The 23,431-nt window shown below is 39.9% G+C and overlaps 1 protein-coding gene across 3 annotated transcripts; it reads left to right on the forward strand.

The window, feature by feature from the left end:
* Positions 1–987: 987 nt before the first annotated feature.
* Positions 988–23,031, forward strand: pou2f1a (POU class 2 homeobox 1a). Of its 3 annotated transcripts, none has more exons than XM_083522351.1 (14): positions 988–1,185; positions 10,459–10,524; positions 10,642–10,736; positions 12,844–13,026; positions 13,799–13,901; positions 17,843–17,943; positions 18,159–18,320; positions 18,411–18,552; positions 18,706–18,845; positions 19,392–19,571; positions 19,694–19,775; positions 20,049–20,355; positions 20,440–20,531; positions 20,628–23,031. In XM_083522351.1, exons 1-14 carry the CDS (start codon positions 1,140–1,142, stop codon positions 20,885–20,887), a joined length of 1,959 nt encoding a protein of 652 aa, XP_083378477.1. In that variant the 5' UTR covers positions 988–1,139; the 3' UTR covers positions 20,888–23,031. The 3 variants fall into 3 exon arrangements, with proteins under 3 accessions (XP_083378477.1, XP_083378476.1, XP_083378478.1); XM_083522350.1 differs by having other exon boundaries at positions 990–1,185; positions 13,796–13,901; XM_083522352.1 differs by lacking the exon at positions 988–1,185 and adding an exon at positions 7,683–8,434 and having other exon boundaries at positions 13,796–13,901.
* The last annotated feature ends 400 nt before the right edge of the window (positions 23,032–23,431 follow it).

Genomic DNA, 23,431 nt, shown 5'->3' on the forward strand with positions numbered 1-23,431 from the left:
ACCATGTTTAACGAGAGAGAGAGAGAGAGAGAGAGAGAGAGAGAGAGAGAGAGAGAGAGAGAGAGAGGGGATTATTTAGTATCCTTATTGTTGCATTAAAGTTAAATGGTAAAACATGTTGATCTGATCAACACTATAAACATTGATTTGTAGATCCAATTAGCAGTGGATCTACTTAAAACTAACTTAGGGACAAAAATAATATGATGAACATCGTCTCAAAGCAGCTTTACACAGATCATGTGGTGATAAAAATTTATAAGATGTTCTTTATAAGTGTAGGTTTGACCCTGATGAGTGAGCCGGTGGCGACTGTGGACTGTGGATTGATGAAGTTTGCTCCCAATGAGGAGGACCTCATCCTGACAGGGGGTTTTGGATTAAGTTTAATTCAACATAGAAAAGGAGAAGGAGATGGAGAATAGCAAGATGACACACAGAGAGATTTAGAAAGATAGAGAGACTGTACAGGGTGATCTGTATCTGAAATTTATTGATCTGTAGATCCACCTGAAATTAAACCTACTGTGAATCTGACCTTGGGGGGCAAAAGTAATGCCCCCTCTCCAGGCCACTATATGATCTTTTGTGTGATTTACATGGAAGAAATGGCCACTGAGTGTCGTCCAAACTACAGTATAAGTTTCATTCCTGATATTTCTGTTCGTATCCTCGTTATAATTGGTGAATTGTGTGTCCCCGCAGTGAGGAGGACCTCATCCTGACAGGGGCTTTTGGACTAAGTTTAATTCAACAGAGAGAAGGAGACTAGCAAGATGACACAGAGAGATAGAGAGACTGTACAGGGCGATCTGTATCTAAAATCTGTTGATCTGTAGATCCACCTGAAATTTAACCTACTGTGAATCTGACCTCGGGGGCAAAAGTAATGCCCCCCCCCCCCCCCCCCCAGGCCATAATATGATCTTTTGTGTGATTTACATGGAAGAAATGGCCACTGAGTGTCGTCCAAACTATAAGTTTGATTCCTGATATTTCTGTTCGTATCCTCGTTATAATGGGTAAAGTGTGTGTCCCCTCCAGTGAGGAGGACGTCGTCCTGACAGGGGTGTTTTGCTGCAGCAGTGTCCCCCCTCTGTGGATCTGGGATGGGTTGTGACTTGTACTAAATATTCAAAATGGCGGACGGAGGCTCAGCGAGTCAAGATGAGCGCTTGCGAGCAGGTAATCATTACATTTTACATATTCATAATCATTTTCCCGTTCCTAGCAGCAACTTCTGGGAGCAACGAATAGTACACGTGGGCGATCTGAAAACACCAGTGGACCGTCGTGAAAGCTGTTTATGTTTACTTGGGGTTTTATTACGATATCACGCATTGCACGGCTCCTTTAGCTAGCAGGTTCGATTAGCAACCAAACAGCCGAAATGGAGAAACTTTCAGTCGGGGTTTTTTTGGTGTAACACAGCGCGAATTAGCATAATGGTTGGTGCGAGAAAATGTTTCTAGAGCATTCAAGAAAGTCAGTTTTGGAGAAAAAATATAATAAAGTAACCCAAGTTAGCTATCGCCAACGCGCTGCTTTTGTGAGATAAAATTAGCCGCGTTGCTAACGAGCTAATGGTAATGAAACTCTCCTACACGAGTTAGCGCGGGATTCCGTCCGACCAAACAAAACGAGTTATTCAGGATAAAACTTTACATCTTCATCTCTATGATGGTCTCCGATATGTTATGCGTCAGAAAGTATAGTTATAAAGCGTCCCAAAACTTTTGAACGCTCCCACAGGGTTCTCTGGGCACCAGTGTAACTCGTCTAACGTTAAGCAGGAGTTTAAGGTTTGCATGCATAAATAATTCGAATTAAATAGTGTAATATAAAAAATAAAAACAAAAACACTCCTGTTTGTGTGTAAACCCCCCCCAAAAAAAAAAGATTCCCCATGCTGGTGTGTTCTCCAGAATGAACTGGAAACCAGGCCATGAATATTCATATGTACACGAACGGTCATGAATGATTCATCTGAGAACTGAGGACTTTTTTTTTTTACGGATTAGTGAGGACCTGGATGTCCCCAAAAGTACAGGGACATGAATAAACATCTGCAGGGGTTTATTTTAAAGAGTCCAACAAAAAAAACGAAAGTTATAATATATTGTTATAATCAGCTCCAGTAATAGTTGTGTCCATGGAAAATGGCTACTTTGTGTGTGTTTGTGTGCACAATTGCGTACGTTTTCGACACGTCCGATTCGTGCGCCTTTCCGATATCGCATTCAAGTTTCCACTTGAAAGGGTGTAAAAGTGTCCAAGTTTGCGATGTTCGGGTGAACAGGTTATGTTGATGACGCAGCTCGCCTGGCAGAGATATTATGCAAAATCCAAACATGCAAATGAGTCTCGTGTTTTGCGACGTGGAAAAACACAATCCGACCTGCTTAATGACTAGTATTACCAGTGTCCTGTTTTGGATGCGGCGCTTCGAAGCACCACGTGAACAGTTTCGTTCGGGGCGAATCGTTCAGGTGTGCGAGTTTCGCAACCCCAAATAAGTCTCATTGTCATGGTGTCGTGTGGAGAGGATTAGAGAAAGATAGGATTGTTGTTATTGTTATTAATATTAATAATAATAACGAGCAGAAATTTGGTTACGCCGGCCTGGATATGATATGCAAGGAATCCAGCAAACGTGGCTTTCGGGTTGACAATTGCATTGACAGGTTTGTCTACTGTTGCGTGAAGGTGCAAATGAGCGAGCAGGTGTCATGGGACCCGATGCAGAAAGTCACGGGATCGCATTTTTTTGTTGCTTGAGTGATGTATTGATTGCTTTGAGTCATCTAATTTTATTTTCTGCAAAAGATGTTTGTCTGAAGACCTATATTGCAGGCTTGGGCAAGCAGGAGATGTGGAAGTAGACAGGATTGGTCAGAGAGAGTAGGCAGGATTCAACAGAATTCCGTATGCAGTTAGTGGGAATGAAGTTAAAAAAAAAAAAACTCCCACAAAGACACGAGTCACATAGTGGATACTCGCTTAGACACAGCAGATTAAAGGCGCATGCCTGGTTCTTTGTTCTCGAATTTTCTTCACAGTTTTTACATTAAAAGGATTTGCTTTAACTGACCATCATGGAATTGCAGATGGTCTCCAAGTTAGAATGGCCGGACTTGTGATTTTTTCAATCTTACAATAGCGATACGACAAAATTGTATGCGCTGCCCACCACAAGCGAACCGGCCCTCGTGCACGCACCTGCTGTATATCTACTGTATAGCTTAAACATGGTACGGAAAATTGCTCTGTTTCGCGACATACTGTAATGTTAAATTATTAACAATACTACCCCATACTGGTCGCCATTCTTTAAGACTCCTGCGTAGACTTAAATCAAATCAAATTTTATTTGTTACATACACATGTATTTGTTACATACACATGTGCAGACTCTGACATACACAGACTCTGCCATGTCTCTATATTTTTAAGTTACGACGGGGTCTTCGGAGCGCAAATCACAGATCGGCTCATTTTTCGGATCAGCAAAAAAGGAGGAGTTGACAAATGATTTGGTTTAAGTGTTGGTTGGCTTCCGTTTTTTTTCCGCATCGTTGTCTCTAGTCGGAGATTGGCAACTGTTTTTGGATCTCGTTAGCGAGAAAGAGAACTCCGACTGGCTAATTAGCTTAGCGAATTAGCACACATAAAAACACGGAATGCAGAGTCGTAGCTCTTCCGGTTTCCCTGATTGGATGCCGAATACAAACTACTGCCACCTGCTGGTATGAGAGAGTTATGTTCTCTTACGCAAGCACAGAACGTACACTCGCAGTTTGGTGTATCAGGTTAATAAAACTTTCTTTCGGCTTTTCCCATTAGGGGTTGTCACAGCGGATCATCCGCATGTTTGATTTGGCACAGGTTTTTACGCTGGATGCCCTTCCTAATGCAACCCTCCTCATTTATCCGGGCTTGGGACCGGCACTAAGAGTGGCTGGGGTTGGTTCCCTGACCGGGGATCGAACCGCATCCTAACCACTAGAGCACCGCATCCTAACCACTAGACCACCGGTGTATCAGGTTAATAGGCCTGCATAATAATCGGCCTAATTTGCAGCCCAATCGGCCGATGCTGATTAATTAAAAAATGCCAAAAATTGCCTCTGGTCATAAGGTCTACAAGCTTTACACCAGAGGCGTCCAAACTTTTTTTTTCTTGATGGCCACATACAGAAAAATATACGAAGGACTGCTCACTTTTAATGCGCTAATATTGTTAAAAAACAAATAAACAATCAAATGCATGTAAATAACGCTTGATAATTAACCATGTTTAAGGAAAAAAGCTTTCCAATAGTAGATTTTCATTTTATTATTTACAACAAGGTTGGCAGGTGATTCTCTCAGCGACAGCCTCAGATTGGTTCTTAGGATGGCACGGAAATAATGAAATCATTTCTGGGTTAGCAGGCTAGCTGTCTTTTGCTTCACCTTCTCTTCCCGCTCTGCGCCAATGTAGGATTTGAAGGTCTGATGTTTCTTACGGCAGCTGTTTCATTGCAAATCAAACAAACACACTTCCACTTGATTTCTATGAAAAAATATACATTTTTCCACAAAGTTTAAGATTGTCTGCATTCACTTGCGATCTTGCGTCTCTTTGGTTCCGCCACTTCTGGTGACCCAAAACAAATTTTTTCTTTGACTGCTTGCTTTGTGAAGATGCTGCCTTGTTTAAGACAGTAGCTCCACCTAGTGTTAAAACTAAGAAGTACAATACATTTAAGCACAAACAATATGTGGGCTGTAGATTTTTATATTTTTAGACTTTTATACGGGCCAATTAAAATAAATGGTGGGCCGTAGTTTGGACCCCCCTGCTTTACACCATAGAGCACTTATGAAACTATATGAAATATAAAGGTGGTTGATTTACTCTCATACAATGCCACTATTGTGTGGGGTTTTTTTTTTTTACACAGTTTGTTTTTCCACTACACCTGCATGTTTCTTTGATTCCCAGGGAGTCCTTCAAGCGAGCTGTTTTTGCTTTTGTGTTCATTGCGATTGTTTTGACTGATTTACTTCTACATTACTCCTTTAAATATCGACACCCAATACGTGTTCGTACATCTCTCCGCAGTTATAAATCAGCCGGGTATCTGTTTCGAAAATGCGTTCAGAGCAACGCATTTGCAAAACAGGAAGACGCATCCGATTTCCATATCATGCATATTCATTGCATTATTTTTTTTTTTTTTTGGCGTGTAAACGTGTAGCAAGGTTCCTGGGCTATTTTAGTTCGTTTCTATTTAACTTATTATTATGCAATTTTTCTTTTTTTAATGCTGCAAAAGGATCCACTTATCCACTTCAGACCTGATTCCTGCTAAAACATAGCATTTTTATTCTCAATTAAATACGAATTTGCAGCTAAAGAATTTCAAATAAAATGAACTGTTTGTTTCTTAACACACCCTATGAGAGGATTCTGGATAAACTATTGTGTTCGTATCAGGATTATTATTACTTTATGCAGTCCAAAGGTGTTTTTGCATAATTCTTCGTATACAGCATGCACATCGATCGTGTTCTGTTCTGAAGTATCTTTTCTGCCTCTCCGACTCTGTTGTGAGACACCACCCGCTGCTCATGAATATTCATAAGCAGACCCAAACTGTTTATTCATGTCCACGACTCGACTCGCACAAGTTCTGTTCGCCGAAACTCCATCTAATATTAAACAAAGAGAACAGAGCAAAATGCATGTGGTGATTCCACCTTCAGGTTCCAGCCTGTGCAACTCGTGTGTATGAAGATGTGCTTTATAGTAGTGATGTGCTCAAAGTAGGTTAATGAATAAATGTGCATTCAGCAATTTTTTTTTTTTTCGTACTGGGGAGGTAGTAGGTTAGTGGTTATAACTTTGGGCTTTGGACCCGAAGATCTTGAGGTCACACCAAGCTGTCACTCCTGGGCCCCTGAGCAAGGCCCTTAACTCCATAGCTGCTTAGTTGTGTGAATGAGATTATTAGTTGCACTGGATAAGTTTTTGTCAGTCCTGAGGCTTTTGCAAGTCTGACTGGTATTCCTGGGAAACTTTGTGACCCGTGTGTTTTGTGCTGGCTCCGACACGCCCTACGGCATTGTGCCCCGAATGTCCTGCCTTTAGCCCTCTTAACAAAGCCGCTGCGGGTAATACAATGGAGAACGTAGCGCTAGCAGGCAGAGATCTACAGATAAAAACAAACAAAAAGTTGGATCTATTGGCAAGCTGAGCTCGAATTAGCATTTAAACTCAAAAGTGCTCGACGGCGTTTGATACCTTTGGGAGGTTTTTCAAGCTTCTGATCGGTTTCTGATTTGTCACCACGTCACTACACATCACTGTTTTTCAGCTTATGCTGCGTTTTACACCCCCTTCTTTCACACTCAAATATCATGTGGAGAAAAGACAACATGCTTCATGTTAAACGCGCATTTCCACCTCCTACAACTGAAACATGCGTCTGGATTTTGCACCATTCCTTTTTTTTTTTTTTTTTGGAACGGCCGTGTTTAATAAAAACCCTAATAACCTGCTAATAACCAAATATGTGCCTTACATCACGTTGTCTTTAAGTCAATCCGGGCAGTTGAGTGTGTGTGTGTGTGTGTGTGTGTGTGTGTGTGTGTGTGTGTGTGTGTGAGGCAGATTTCTAATGAAGCATTCTATTTGGAGCGGAAGTCTATTTATAGGCCACGAGGGCAATAAATAGTCGCTGGAAGTTCATCCGTTGCGGCTTTCTCATAGCAAATCGGTGTTCGATTTCTCACTTGGACTATGTTTAACCCCGAACGGCAATTCATCAACATCCTCAGTCTGTTAACGCGATAAAAAAACCCCACTCGGATCCTATTCTGAGCTGTTCTGCGTTCTTTAAAGGAGCTTATTAAAGCATTCATTCATCAAAGCGAACACTAGGGGGAGGAAATGCGCCTTATTACGCTCTCCAAGTGGCTAAATGTGAAAACGGAGGCCTTTCTAAAATGCCGACGCATTTTTTTTTGTCATTGTTGCAACATCCCAAAGAGTCGGAAAGTACATAAACGCCATGGCAGATTTATTTATTTATTCTAAGCACATTAAAGAAAAATACTTGCGCATGATGATGGTATAGAAACTGGTATCTTTATCATTAATATCTGTAACTACAGAGTCTCTATAAAGTCAAACTTAAAGCGAAAAGTCACACTGCAATCTGACACGGTCTTGGATGCATTTGTTGTGTGAATGCGAGTGCATCTTGATGAATCAAATTTCATCCCTGATCAGACGTCGTCTCATCCCTTGTTCATTTCTAAGTCTCGTTATCAGATCGAACCTTTCGAAACCGGATTCGAAGCTTTTTTTACACTTTTGTGTGAAATGAAATTCAGCGGGAGAACGGTGCGCTCAAGGTGAGTGACCGCCTCCACAGGAAACACTATGAAATCCGATCTCGAGTGTTCACCGGAGTCCGCTGTCTACTCGATCCGTGATCTGATTACCCGAAACACATTTTAATGCCAGGTGTGAATCCAAACCTGTTTGCGTCACGTCTCTGGAGTCCATATATAAAGCAATTCTGCAGTGATGCTCAACAGGTCAGGACAGTAATAGTGAATTGTACACATACTTGGCAGTCTATCGATTACCAGACTTGTTTTACAATCGTCACATTGCTTTGATGCTAAATAAGAAGTACCCTTATTGTTAGGGAATCATAAAATGTCCGGATGTTTGTAATACCGATTGTAATACAAGCCATGCTTTGTGCACCAGGTCGTTTCAGTGTGCGTACATGGCCTAATTCTGTTTATTTCTTTGTTGTTTTAAACCTTGCTACAGATTCATTTATCTGTTGTGATGGCTAAGATTGGGACCTTCGGGGTGGGGAGGGGGTTTGCGCTCACTTTCTCCTTAATTAAAACAGTCGCACGCTGGCAGTAATTGGGCTTTTACTTTTCCCTAGCTGCCATGCCTGCCATATCCAAGAAGCTATCCAATTAATATGCTAATGAACTGATAAATATTTATGAGCGATCTAAATTATGCAGAAAGCTTTGCGTGCTTTCGCTCTCTTTCTCTCTCTGAAATGAATTGCTTGCAAGACTTCAAAGCCGCTCTTGGCTAACGAGGAACAGGGCGCGCTATTTGCATACGGCTTTAATCAGCTGAATACTGATTACGGTTCATTATGGATGCTTGTGTTCCAGTTGCAGGCTTTGTTTCGCTCTGGTGAGGGTGAGAGAACTCTGGCTTCGTGCTCCTAGCTGTAACTGTAGGTACTGCACCCGCGCACGTAACGGGAGCGAGTCGAGCGCTGCCACGTTTTTATTCTAACATTCATTTCATTTTAGCCGTGCCGTCGACTGCATTTTGTTGTACGCTCAAAGCTTTAGCGAGACAATGTGTTCACATTAGAGAGCATGGACTTGAGTGTTTCTGGTGAGTGTAATTTACTTATTTGTATTAATTTGTATTGGCAACCCTTTTCCGAGGTATCCATGCGCACACAAGTGTGAAACGGCTCAGTGGTGTATGAAAATGATTTACCTGGCTCACTGTCTTGCATCTTAAATTCTTCGCCATTTGAGTTTCGTCAATTTAGTATGCAAATAAGGCTGTGGATAAATCTGGGGAAAGGCATGGGTGTGTTTTTCAATAATAAAAAAAAATGCAGATCTTCGTTTGGTTTCAAAAGTTAATGCTGGTGGTGAATCCTTGCCTTGTTGTTAACCGTGGGTTATTTTAGTTTTGTAGCAAACCACTAGAAAATGTTTTCTTTTTTTTCGACTTGTAACAATGTAGTCGAGCTACACGTTTCCAAAGTCCCAGTGATTCTGTCCCTTAATTATTTCTGGACTTGCCTGATTATCTGTGCAGCTGAATATGGTTCCACATGAACAGGCTAAATATCCATGAGGTTACTGAGGAGGATTAAACTCGATAATCATGAAGAATAATTATGGACTGTAATTAATGTAGACCGCTACAATGATTTTAGAGGTTCAATTGTCATGAAGTGTCAAACAGTGAACAACCCCAACAATGATGGGAGTATAATGAATAGACATTCAGTGTCCCCCAGATGAGGATGGGTTCCCTTTTGATTTTGGATCTTCTCATCCTCATGCCATCCCAGGGAGTTTTTTCTCGCCCCTGTCGCCTCTGGCTTGCTCATAAGGGGAAAACCTTAATATGCACTTAGACACTAATATGTACAGGTAATCCCTGACTTTCTATGAAGATGCGTTCTGATGACCCCATCATAACTTGAAGATCGAGATGAGGCCAAGCCTACCCAGGAGTCTTAAAGAGTAGTGATCGGTATGGGGGAGTATCTTCTAATTTAACACGTTGCAGTACACGTTTTCATACCGAACTTTTTCGATACAGGGCTACAATTGCGCAATCCTTATCACATGTGGAACACAGTTCAAATCAGAGTTCACGCAGGAACTTAAGTCAAGGAGAAGTTTGTTTAGTTTCCACCTCGCATTTTTGAGTGCATTTTTTTTTTTATTATTGTTATTATTAAACTTAAAAACATAGCCAGGGGTATACAAAAAGCAAATAAAGTTAGCGTAGTGTCACTGTGAATACTCACTCTGTACTGGAAATGTGACCAGGAAGTGGCTAGCGGCTAACGCTTGGTGCTATGGATACCATAGCCTTTTATGTCCAGCTTCAAGAATTTCTCTTCAAAGTAGAAACACCGGACAGTTCCGCATATCGATTGAGTAAATGAATGAAGGTTGAAAGGAATGAAGACATTTGTTAAAGTGTGCTGAAATAAGTAGAACACTTAAGTATGTATCCTCTCGAAAATTAAATATTAAATGTAAAACACACATGCTTGCACATCTGTATTACCCAAATGGGGTCTAACAGATGTAAACTATTGAATAAAATATTTCCTTTTATTTATTTTAATTTGTGCCAATTTGATTATCCAGTCAATGTAACAAAAGTGTGTTGCATTGGTTTGATTTATTCTATTTTTATATAATATTTAACCAAGCACACATTGTTAATAATAATAATAAAATAACAAAAAATAAATGGAAAAAAAAGGCAAGCACCTTCATGCTTTGCGTTTCTTCCCCATAACCGAAATTGAACCGAACCATGAATTTTGTGTATCTTTTTACACCCCTATAAACTACAACAACTTAATGTGTATGTGACCGTGGGCACATGGACGAGCACCGGTTTTATGAGTAGAGGGCGGAGCATATGCTACTACGTTTGTTTGCCGCGCAAAACCATCAGTATAGCCGTTAATTCTATTTAATTCTGCAGCTTTGGGACAAAAACCCCATTGTAAAACACGCTATACAAATAAACCTGAATTAAAGATTTACTGTTCCACCCAAAGCTTCAGGACTTTGAGAGGTGTCTCAGTGGTCACTGATCTTATTAGTAAAATAAATTGCTGTGTCCTTTTTTTTCTTTCTTTCTTTCTGCAGATTCTACAAGCGCAGTAACAGAATTAAGTAAAACAGCCATGGAGAATGGAATACATGTCGTCCAAGGTAAACCCTCTGCAGCTGTGTGTGATTCTGCTGGCGTGTTGTGATTCCTTTGTTTGTTGTCTTTGAAGCGCGAGTGTGCGCGTAACCCTTTTTTTTTTTTTCTTCTTTCCTTTGTAGCTGCTCAGACGAACGGGTTGGACTCGCAGCAGAAACCAAATGGACAAGCAACAAGTGCAATCAGCAACATGCAGGCACAAGCCTTGCTTCAGCAGGTGACAATAGAATTTCCAGCGAACGCACCTTTTAACGTTCTTCTTCACATTAAATTTACTTCTGCGTGTTTTCTTTTGATCTACATTGAAAATGAAAACTAGTGGGGGATATGAACCACCACCTTTTTAGTTTCCATAGTAAAAAAAAAAAAAAAACCAACCTCTGTTCCTGAGGCTCGTTATAGCTTAGAAACGAGCCCGAGCGATCAGGGTGGTATGTTAATTAAACACTGCTGCGGTCGTTCCAAAACAATTGGAGGAGAATATGCAAATCTATGCAGATTCTATTTACACTGCATAATGCCCCTGATTTACATAATGCGAGTAGAACAACGACAGGCGATTGGATTTTCCCCCCAGTGAGTTTAAAACTCCCACACTAGATTTTTCAGGCAATTGTCATCACAGTGATTACAAATATAATTTTTTCCTAAGATGGTAGTTTAAAAAAAATGTATGTGGTGGTTTTAATGGTTTCTGCATTCCATTAAAGTCCCTGCTGATTTCATTGAGTTTTTCTTTTGAGGAAATACAAAATGTAAAGGTCTGATGATTGAGGTGGAAAAATATTGCCATTGTAGATGTTGGTGGACGAAAAGGTTATTCCAAAAAAAAAAAAAAAAAAAGTTTTTGATGTATTTATTTGACTTTACTGCAGCTTCTAAAAAAGCTCATGCTTCATGATTACATGTGATGGGTACAGTGCATATTAGGGAATATTTATATTATATATAGCTGTGTTTCAGCTGACCATTATTACCAATTCCAATACAACCAATTATTTTTTTTAAATGAAAAAAGACAAAAGAATATATTGTGTTCAAGATTTAAATTAGATGAAGTATATATGTGAAATGTGGGATGTGTTCATTTTTTCAGCTCTGATGTTAACATATGATGTGATTAATACAGGTCAACTATTTCATCGGTTTTGCCATTTAACAGGCACCAATAAACTGAAACCACTGAAACCAATGGCTATCATGCAAAAACTGTACCAATAGTTTTTTCGAGTTGCGTTAAGCAGAACAAGAGCGGCCTCTAGTGGCAAATCACGGATGCCACGTTCTTTTTATATGAAGTATATTTTAGTTTTATCTTAGTTGGGTTTTTTTTGTGGATAAAGCACATAGTGCTGAAACCCTATTGTTTTTGTAGGATGTTTATTATTATTATTATTGTTATTACGCTCTAAAACTGATAAGGCCTAGAGACCTGAAACAAAAAACTTTGACTTTTGACGGATTCGCTCTATGAAGTTCACCTTTTACGCAAAATTGTGTTATGTTAAAAACCTACTTTTGCGAACTCGTCCTAGGTTTCTTGCCCGATCGGGACCAAACAGGTTGCCGACATGTACGACGGACAGTGAATATCAATAATTATATATATAAAAAAAAAAAAAGGTTGCCAAAGCATCGAAAAAAAGGCGGGGCTACTTTTACTAAAATGGCGAAATAAACAATTACATTTTATTCAGGAGCGAAATGAAAAATCTCCACCCATCTCAGTACACGTGTAAAAGCTCAATTTTTGGTCAAATAAAAAGAATTACGGAGCTTGACCACCAGGTGGTGCTACAAGATGGAAAATCCAAAAATAAACGGCTATAACTATGCAACCATCCAATCATCCTAAATCTTGACATCCAGTGTCTGTGTCCAATGTGCCACAAGAGTCTATAAAATTAGTCGCGTATCTCAAGTCATCTATCCAGTATCCACAATTGGTCGACCACTAATGTTTATGTATACCAATATTCTCGTAATTTTATACAGGGCGTTTAATTACTTTAATAACTTTGGGGTCCATTACTGAGCGCTGGTTTAAGGTACAGGATTAAGGGATGTACCTTCAAGAATACGCTTTTACCTATAACTCTGCCTCTTTCTATCTTTTTGCTGCGTTTGCGATATGCGATTTTGAGCAATGGCACCATTTTCTCTCATGCAGGGAAGTACAACACAAAGGAAGTGCCCCATCCGAGTTATTTGTTTACTTATTTATGGAAAGTTGCCCTCCTGTTTCAGTATTGATCACTGATTCAATAGTGATGCTTGCGAATGCTAAGTTTTCTCTTTGTGTGTGTGTGTGTGTGTGTGTGTAGTTGAGTCTGAGTACAGCACAGCAGCAGCAGTTGTTTCTGCAGCAGGCTCAGCAGATCCTGGCAGCCGCTGCACAGCAGCAGTCATCTGGCCAGCAAAGCAGCACCACCGGAGCAAACCTCTCTGCTTCTGCTGCCACACCCATCACCCAGATCCCCTTCTCACAGCCTATCCAGATCGCATCTGTAAGGATAACAAATTATTAAACATGTAATAGTATCTCGAAATATTAGAAATGTCTTTTTTTTTTTTTTTTTTTTTTTTTTTTAAAAGAGTTTTCATAAGGAACTAAAGTGTTATAAATGCGTTCAATCATCAACATGAGTAACATGATGTTTTTGCGATGATATACGAGGCGGTATCAAAGAGTTTAGCGACCATCTCTGTTTACAAGAAAAGTACTTTATTTATCTGCGTTTATGCACTTTCAAAATAGTCCCCTTGCACAGCAATACAGCGCCCCCATCCTTCTGGAATGTGTCCTGGAAGTCTTCTGTTTCGAAGTGTGTCGAGCACCTTCTGCGATTCGCGACCGATCTCCGTCAAAACAGCAAACTTTGAGAAGATCTTTGGGAAGAGCAGAATTTGGCAGGAGCCAAATCTGGCGAGTAGCGCGGATGCAGAAGCGAGATCGCGCGGATCGTTCTCCGAGAATCGTCACGCACAAGTTGCCGAACGGTTTCGACATTTTCGGGGGTTGAGCTCATTGAAGGTCATCGGCGTATGTCAAACGTCTCTGCGGCACATCTGCCCAGTTTCACGCTGGATTTCACATTTGCTCGTTGTTCTAACCCGCTGTCCGTGATGCAATCGCAGACGCGGTTACGCACGTGTTCAGAATAGCACCTGAATCCTTTGATAACACCTTGTAGATACCTTTCACATCTCTTTTATTATTATTTTTTTTTTCCTTTGTTTTTATTTATAACTTTGTATACTTTGGATTTTTTTCAGCAGCTGCAGCCTACAGGTCTTAACCTGCAGCAGTTTGTGTTGTTGCAGCCAGGACAGATTCAGCCTACGCAGTTTATTATCTCGCCTTCACCTCAAGGCCAGACGGGTACGAGTACAAAACCTTCAACAACGTATTTAAACTAAACTACATGAGTCACACTGAACTGATTACATGTTTTTCCTCCTCTGCTCTTGTTGAATTGTTTTGAACGAGCACTTCCTGGTCTGTAGCAGTCATATGAAAACATTTGAAATGTAGTCGTCATACAGACACAGAAAAAAGTCTCATCTGCACATGACTTGGCAAGTGTCACTGTAAAGGTCACTGATGATTAGAGGTGCTTAAATATTACCTTCGTCTATCATGAATGTTTCAGAGTCGTCTGTCTTTTAGCAGACGATTATTAAAATTTCTAATTATAACGACCAATTTAGTATCCAAATCAGTATTTAGAACTTTTTAAATAAATAAAGACTGTGTTCAAGATTTAAATTGACAATTAGACGGAATAAAGACCCAAAGTGTACAATATGTTAAATTATACAACTCTGATGTTAACATATGATGTACACTCTATTGCCAAAAGTATTGGGACACCTGATCTTTCCTGCTTTATGTGGTTCTTTTCCAAACTGTTACCACAAAGCTGGAGGCACTCAATTGTACAGGACGTTAGACTTTAGATTTTGGATGCACTTTAACCTGTTCCAGTATGGCAATGCCCCTGTGCATGAAGTGAGCTCCTTGAAGATCTGGTTTACATGCTTTGGAGAGGAAGATCTTGAGTGTCCTGCTATAGAGCTCTGATCTCATCACTACTGAACACCTTCGGGATGAATGTGAACGCTGACTGCCTCCTCACCTACATCAGTACCTGCCTTTCATAACACCCTCGTGGCTGATGAACACAAATATCCATAAGCAAATCCAAACATCTTTCCAGACTAGTGAAGGGAATTATAAGAGCAAATTGGGACTAATTGTGGAATACAATGCTGAAAAATCACATACCATATTTATGACCAGGTGACCCAATACTTCTGGAAATATAGTGCGTGTATACAGGGTTCCTACGCGTTTTGAAAAAAGTATGGAATTTGATTTGTGATTTCCTGGTCTGGATTACTGTTGGGGGAAGAACACCACCAAGTATTAAAAACAGATCTGTGTTTCCATACTATTGTCCTGTCCTGTTAGGTTTTCTAAAATATAAGATTAAGAATTAAAGTAAAAAGAATTTAACTAAAAATATATATTTTTTCCACCCAGATAACAAACGCTGTGTGTGCACTAATCCGGACACGTTTGTAAACAGCGGGGTTTTTTTTTTTTTTTTCGTCTGAAAAAAATGCTCCGCGTCCACACTTTTCTGTTTTCAAGCGTTTCCTAAAATATGCTCATCCACACTGAAACGTCTGAAAACGTCCCCAAACTTCGCATGAGCAAAAGTTAAGACGCTTCAACCCGCGTCATTTGCGCCTGCCGTTTATTCACGTTCCGACTTCCCGAAACGTCACGCCAATGAGAAGAAATGCGTCAAGGTTTCCGAAAGCCCTTTGTTTAAAAAAAAAAAAAAAACAAGGTTGAAAATGTCGTCTGTGTGTGGACAGAAACCAAAAAAGAGAGAAAAAATATGTAACAATGTTTTTTGTTAGTGAACTTTAGTTCCATTTTGTAGTTTTTTGGTGAATTGCACATGAACGGTCCTTCTGTGGTTGTAAGATTGAAGGTTGCAGTTACAGTATGAAAATTAAATTGATAAATAATTGCACTGCTTTAGAATTGCAGTTTGAACAAAATGCAGTGCATTGAATGTGGTTCGGTGTTAATTTGTAGGATCTACTGTAGCTATAACCTGCCAATTATTTGGTAATGTAATAACATACATCAGAGATTCTAACTCCGACATACATCAGAGATTGTAATGTATGTTATCGTTGGAATTTAAAATAATTATTACGTATGTTAAATACTGGCTGAAAACTTTTTAGGGAAGTCTGCGTATTCAAGTCTGGAAAAGTATTACATTTGGAAATAAAAAATGTGTAGGAACCCTGCGTATATCGATTAGCACGTGATCTTGGGCACAGGTTTGTTTAATTACTTTCCACAAGTGATGACCCTCCGTATAGAGCAGCAACAGCTCCTGTCACTGTGATTGACAGGAGATAGAGTACGCCTTTCTTCCCACACACTGATGGCTCTAGTGTCTGATTTTGTACTTCCTGTACCAGGCAGGCGTGTATGTGATGATTCATTCATTAATAGTAAAATATCTGTTAAAGATTGTAACAGGGCTGCAGCTATCGATTAATTTAGTAATCGAGTACTCTAACGAATATTCCAACAGTTAATCGAGTACCGTATTTTTCGGACCATAAGCCGCTACTTTTATTCCCACGTTTTGAACCCTGCGGCTTATTTATAAATTTTTCCTGGGTTTTTCCCGGTTTCACAAACTTCAAGCCAAAGAACTGGAAACGAAAAAACGCACCTCACCTGTGTTCTGAGCTGCACGGCTTCGGGAGAAAAAACCTACCAATGGTGATTTTTAAACGCACGACGATGCCAAAAGATAAACTCCCGAGAGAAATAGTTGTGAAAGGAAGGAGGAAGACAGTAAACAATGACTTTCTTGGTCGGCTACTGTTTAGATACAAGCCGTTGTAGTGCGTGGAGTCTGGGTGAAGGGAGAGCTCGCTAACTCCAGTTACAACAGAAATCATAAAAGCACAGACAGGTTTCCAAAACTCGTGCTTTTTCATTTTTCTTGGCAACAGCGTTATGGGTTAGTCAAAGAAACTTAGAAATGAGCATCAGAAAATAATAAGGACATAATCCTCGTCTTGAACACACGCAGTAATACTGGAGAATGCAGTGGCATGCTATTCCCAAAATACCGCTATGCTCCTAAAGGAAGCGCAACATATTTCACCCGTTACACCGTGTGTAACGTGTCTTTCGTTAAAGCCTGTGTAAAGTTCATTAGTGTAGACAGGCTTATAGACAGGTGCAGCTTATTTATGTTCAAAATAAAAATATTTTTAAAATTCAGAGCGGCTTATATAAGAGTGCGCTTTATAGTCCAGAAATTATGGTAATTGGGATAAGAACATTTTCTTTCTTAAAGCGCAATACTAAATATACAAGAGAAAATAAGACACGTCTATTAAAATGAACAAGTAGTTTATTTCCTTTTTAGAAAATTTGAAATTTTTATTGCAAAACTGCCTACAAGAATATCTGTGAAAATTAAACCCATTTAGTGCATTTAATCATAATCATAAAAAAAGAAAAAAAGTAATCGCACTTGTGCGGTTTTATTTTAGTTTGAAATTATCCCAAACTTAAGAAACTTTGTCGTTTTCTTTGACCTGAATCCCATGACAGCCCGTTTCCCACACATAATAAAGTTTGCCTAATTCCGACTTTTTTTTCTCGCAATTCTGATATTTCTGGTGCATTCACCGGTAACAATGTTGTGGGCCTGAAGTTTAAAGCTGTTATGTTATATTGTGTATAAACGAGGCTCATCTGCTTCATCTGTTTTGTTCCTTCTCCTCCAGAGCTGATGGTTAGACAGAGTTTTGAAATCTCGGAATTGCGAGAAAAATTTCGAAATTGCGAGTTAAAAGTCGGAATTAGGCAAACTTTTATTTGATGTGGCAGAAACGGCCTTCCACATAAATCATCTCCTCACCCGTCCCTGTTTTCTCTCCGTTCCTCATTTTTCATTCTGCAGCGTCTTCTGTGTTCAATATCCAGAGCGCTCCAGAGGTGGTGCGTCAGTTATAATGGTCCGTGGGAAACGCAGTGCTCAGCGTGTAGTTAAATTGATTAAATGAAGCATCAAAGGTTTTTGTAATCGACTTATTCAAGTTACTCGAGAAATCGTTACGGCCCTAGAGCTAAGGGACTTTAACCTCATAATATTGGACACTTCAGTGTACATAGTTATATAAAAAAAAATTATAAATAAAGAAAAATGAATGCATCTTATGCAATCCTGGTTGTAACGGTCATTTTTCACTTCTATTGTTCTTTAGGTCTTCTTCAAAGCCTTCAAGCCCAGAATCTTCTGACACAACTACCTCACAGTCAAGCCCACATCCTGCAGACCACAGGAAGCATTCCTCTGACTACACAGGTCAGAACTACACCTTTCACTTTTTTTTACTATGCAGTCTTTATATTTGTCTAATAAATCAATCTGATCAGGACTGTCATACTGTTCTTTCTTATACTTCTGTAGTTTATTAATAATGATGATAATAATAATCATTTGTAATTGTAATTTTTTTTCATTGTAAGTAAAAAAAAAAAAAAAAAAAGAAGACATAAAAAAGGTTTCATTCTCCATAGGCAGCAACACCTACACGAAAGATAGCTGCTATGCCATCTGCTGCAGCGCCCACAACAAAGCGGGTGGATGTTCCTCTAGTGGAGGAGGCCAGTGAGCTGGAGGAGCTGGAACAGTTTGCAAAGGCTTTTAAACAGAGAAGAATTAAACTGGGCTTTACTCAGGTACCCCAAGTGAACACTTGACATGTTTGGGTTTGAGGAATTAATAATGCTGCCAAACTTCAATATTTCTTATGCATATTTTACTACCAGGGAGACGTCGGCTTGGCCATGGGGAAGCTGTACGGGAATGACTTCAGCCAGACCACCATCTCTCGCTTTGAGGCCTTGAACTTGAGCTTCAAGAACATGTGCAAGCTCAAACCTTTGCTGGAGAAGTGGCTCAATGATGCAGGTTCGTGTGAATTCCGTTATCAAATTATTTTTTTTAAATAATTGTATTATTATTTTTCTAAATCTAATCCATGAGCACTTTAAATTCCTTTTATGTCCTTTTTTAAATGACATGGTTTAAATGCTACAATTTTTCTTTTTATTGTTTTTCTAGAAAACATGACTTCAGAATCTGCCGTTTCCAGTCCCAGTGACATGTCCCCAGGCATCTCTGAGGGTCTAAATCGACGGCGAAAGAAAAGAACCAGCATCGATACAAACATTCGCATCGCTTTGGAGAAAAGCTTTCTGGAGGTTGGAACTAGCACCTTTTCTTTTTTAACACTAGGGGTCAGACTTGAGCCATAAGAAAACGAACGTTTTCACCAGTTATGACAAAAATATATACAATTAAAATAATATATTATGATAAAATGTGTGTTTGTGACTCTACAATTTACATAGTCATGAAAATAAAGAAAACTCTTTGAATGAGAAGGTGTGTCCAAACTTTTCGTCTGTACTGTGTATATATATATATATATATCTGACAAAAGTGAGTACACGACTTGCATTAAAGTGTGTTTGGGGTCATTATTATGTTTGAAAACATAATAATGTTCGGCTCAGTTTCTGAATTGAGGGCATCATGTTCTGCTTTTGAATGCCACAGTACATTTTGAAATCCATGTTTCCCTCAATGAACCGCAGCTCCCCAGTACCATCAGCACTCATGCAGCCCTCAGTGTTTTTTTAACGTTGTGAGATACAGAACCTACAAAAACCCTGTATAAGTTCACATGTCATCTTTGGCATCGTTATTAAAGTTGGAACGCTGTGTGTTGAAATGCCATTTTACAGCAGAGCCAGAAGCCTACCTCTGAGGAGATCACGATGATCGCAGATCAGCTAAACATGGAAAAGGAGGTGGTACGAGTGTGGTTCTGTAACCGCCGACAGAAAGAGAAGAGGATCAACCCTCCAAGCAGCAGCACACCTGGTACCCCCATCAAAACAGTCTTCACAAACTCCCCGTCAGTGGTAGGTCACTGGGAATTCTTTTATTTTTCAAATCCGTCGCCGCATAAATAAAACCATTCATTTATACCGTTTACCAGTTGGTATTGGCAATCGTCTATCGCGTCTTTCTTTAATCTTAACAGATATCCAGTGCGTCAAACACACTGAATGCCAGTTCAGCGCTCACTCTCAGCACTGCCTCCGTTCCCAACCTCACACTTGCTGGTATGTGTTTTTTGTGAATAAGTATATATTCAATTATTATTTATTTTTATGTTCGGAGCCAAGCAAACGTATAATTGATTCTAATGAGAAACTCAGATCAGCCAAATTATGTCAAAAGCCCTTACACACAAAATGGGACATGCACACAATGTAGGCGAAAAAAGTTCTAGGATTTTTGTATAAAAAATCGGCCTTATTTCCTTAAAGGAAATAACTTTTCAGTGTATTTCTTTCTAAGCAAAATAAAAAAAAAAAATTATTCATTCATTGCAGGTACGACTTTCGGACCAGTCACCTCGAACACCGCGACGGTCATCTCTTTGGCGCCCGCCATCGCCACCCCGGCTCCAACTGTGACGTCCCCTTCGCTCACCCCCTCCGCTACAGCAAGTCTGACCGCTATCAAACAGGAAGCGGCCAGGACAATGGAGACGGGCTTAAGTGTAGCAACGTCAACTGCACAAGGGCCCGGACAGTTCGTCATGTCTTCAGCAGGGTTAGGCGGAGCAAATCTGGCAGCCATGGCAGCAGCAGCAGGATTTAACCCAGGGATTATTTCACCTTCTCAGCTAACACAGGGGTATGTGCCGAATGAGGTCGTTGTTTTGCTTTGGAGCGTGCAGGTGCGAGTTCTTTGTTTAACAGCGTAAATGTGTCATTTCAGGGGAGCATTGCTAAGCTTAGCTCCAGCGTCTCTTGGCAATGCTCTGACTCCAACAGCACTGATGAACAACACCACACTGGCTACTATTCAGGGTCAGTGAACTTCCTCCTTTATGTATATATTTGCCGATATTTTATATTTCATATTGATTTGATGCTAAATATATATATAAAAAAAAATTTTTCCAGCTCTTGCATCTGGAGGAGCATTTCCCATAACCTCTATCGACGGAAACGGCATGTTCTTCACCAACGCCGGTGCAGGAGGTCCCACGACCAATCTGATGACCACTCCCATTCTGTTCAACTCGCCCTTATCTCTGCTCCCCGCCGGAATGCTTTCAGCAGGCGGAGCTGGGGGCGGGGCTCTCAACCTGCAGGTCACCGGGGATGCGCACCAGAGCGCCATGCCGGTCAAAAGCATCACTGTGGCCTCCAAGGCTCAATGAACATTTTGCTTCTTCCCCCTTTTGCTCTTTTTTTTTTTTTTTTTTTTTTCTTTATTTAATCCCTTTGCTACTACCAAATATAGAGACGTTTTATTATTACTACGACTTTTTTATCCTTGCGCCAGAAGAATTATTTTATTTAATTTTTTTTGGACAAATCAGCTGTCGGGTTTAGCAGTTGATTTCAAGCCTTCGTGGAAACTATTTAATGGTATAGTTGTCCCTGTTTTTGGCACATTCTGAAGAAGTAGTTGAAATACTTCTTGACTGGTTTGTGGGCTGTGTTTCATTTCTTTCAGAAAAGAAAAAAAAATCAATTGACAAAAAAACCAACAACATTGGACTGAACCATAAATGTGAGCTTTTGATATCGTCCTCAAACGAGATTACTTGGCACGATGGGGTTTCTAGTCACTCTTGTGCAAGTTTTTTTTTTTTTCCTATTTCCGGGTCTGTCGTACAGGTCCGTATTTCAGATTTATAACCAAGATCGATACTTATATTTTATGGTTTAAGTTGCTATAAGTTAGATGTTTTTAGGAGGCTTTAAAAAAAAAGAAAAGAATATTGTTCTAACTAATGTATCACTTTATGAACACGGTTAGAAGGCTTTAAAACTAGTAATAAATCTGAGGCGCTGATTTAATGCGGCGTGTCTTACGAGCAGTGCAGAGAGTCTTTGTTCTGTCCGACTCTATTTTTTGGAAACACTGATTTTACTGTTCGCTCTCCTTCACTGTGTCACTTGAGGGCAGAAGATGTCTACAAACAGCACTGATTCTATGTTTGGCGTACTTGGGAGGAGTACGTTTTGGTACCGGTTCTGAAGAGAGGATGCTTTGTATGACATCCCATCATACACGATCATTTATCCGATTAGCCGACGCCAGATTTTTCTTTTAGTTGCTGTTTTGAAAAACGACTAAACCAAATGTCTAAACGCATTTTCTTTAGGAAAAAGTCCAAATGTAGCTTTGCACACTGTAACATTTTAGTACGTTTGCTTAAGCATGGAGTAACTAATACATGGCTTTATTCTCTCAGACCTTCATAACCTTCGTGGACTGAGGCCCGGTGGTGTGTAGATCCTGATCTGATATGAAACGCTTCGACCAAAGTGGATGTAGATATACACAAGTGCAAGTGCAAGACCAATAGGGTGAGCAGATCCACTTTGTACACATTCTTCGTACACAGTCGTCTGGACCTTCGCTTTTTGTAGCAAACGCAGTTTTTGTAGTGATACCTCAGCATTTGATATTAAATGATATAACTGACAGAGGCACAATGGCCAAAAAAAAAAAGACCTCAAAATGCAGCCGGTTCTCACGATTTGTAGTCGGAAAACGAGGTCGCGCGCTAAAAAACGGCGTACCGTTAAAGAATTAAACACCCGTTTGTCACCACTGGACGTTTAGATCCTTCACCAAAGTCCCTCCAGACACTATGCAGTTCTTTGAAACCCTGAAACGCTGCAAAATAATCAGGTTTGTATTTTTTGTGTGTAATACAAAACAAAACTTTTGCATTAATTTCATACGGCTAATTTTGCTAATGTACATTTTTTTCGATACTACTGGACTGTAAGTACTACTATAATTCGTTGTTCCTTCGGTTTTCGATTACGGCGTGCTAGAACACTCTCCTCCTTCGTGTCATGGAAATAGTACGACTCTTCTATGTCATTTAGCTACTATATACACCGTCTATGTATCGTCTGCTCGCTGCACAAGAGGCTAGAGCTTTAACCGTGTATTCTGCTTCGGGCGAACGAGCTTCACGTCTGCTAAGACGGCGTTAGAGCGGGTTCGAAAAAATAATTTATTAGAGAAACGTTATCATTAAAGAGATCCTATTTAAGTAAGCTTAGGCTGTAGGGCACGCCGAAAGCGAGCGCTGCAGGCAGAAACCACTTCTGTGGTTGATGAGATTCCGTCAGCATTCGACATCGTACCAATCTACCGTTAGCTTCGTTCATAGCAGGTGCGCCTCGGTCCGATTTAGAGCGTTTTTCCGACTGAAACCAGGGCGCGATTTTTTTTTTTCTAAGGATTTTTGCCTTAAAAGCAATTTGTTGCTTCAGGTTCGTTTCGTTCCCATACCTTTTTTTTTTTCTTCTGCGTTCACGTGGCAACTCGGGGGGGGGGGGGGGGGGGGAATCCCACAAAGAAATTTTTTTTATAAAAAATACCAAAGACTTTCTCATAGTGTGTGATGTAGCACAGCCACATCTGGCTTTCCTTAGGAAACATCAATACACTGTGTTTCATCACATCGTTAATCCATCATCTCATCCTGACACTCTGTATCATCCCAAACACTGAATATCATATGCTTTTTTTTTTTCCTTCCCCTTTTCCTCCCCAAAAACAGATTTTTTTTCTATAGTGTATTTAATATGTTGTGGATATGAAAACCAAAGAATTCCTCCTTTTTTTTTTTTTTTTTTTTTTTTTTTTTTTTTTAAATCTCTTCCTAAACATTTTCTACAGTAAGGATTTGTGGTGTTTGGTGTTTTTTTTTTTTTTGGGTGTTTTTTTTTTT

Source organism: Silurus aristotelis (assembly GCF_946808225.1).
Source record: "Silurus aristotelis genome assembly, chromosome: 20".
NCBI lineage: Eukaryota > Metazoa > Chordata > Actinopteri > Siluriformes > Siluridae > Silurus > Silurus aristotelis.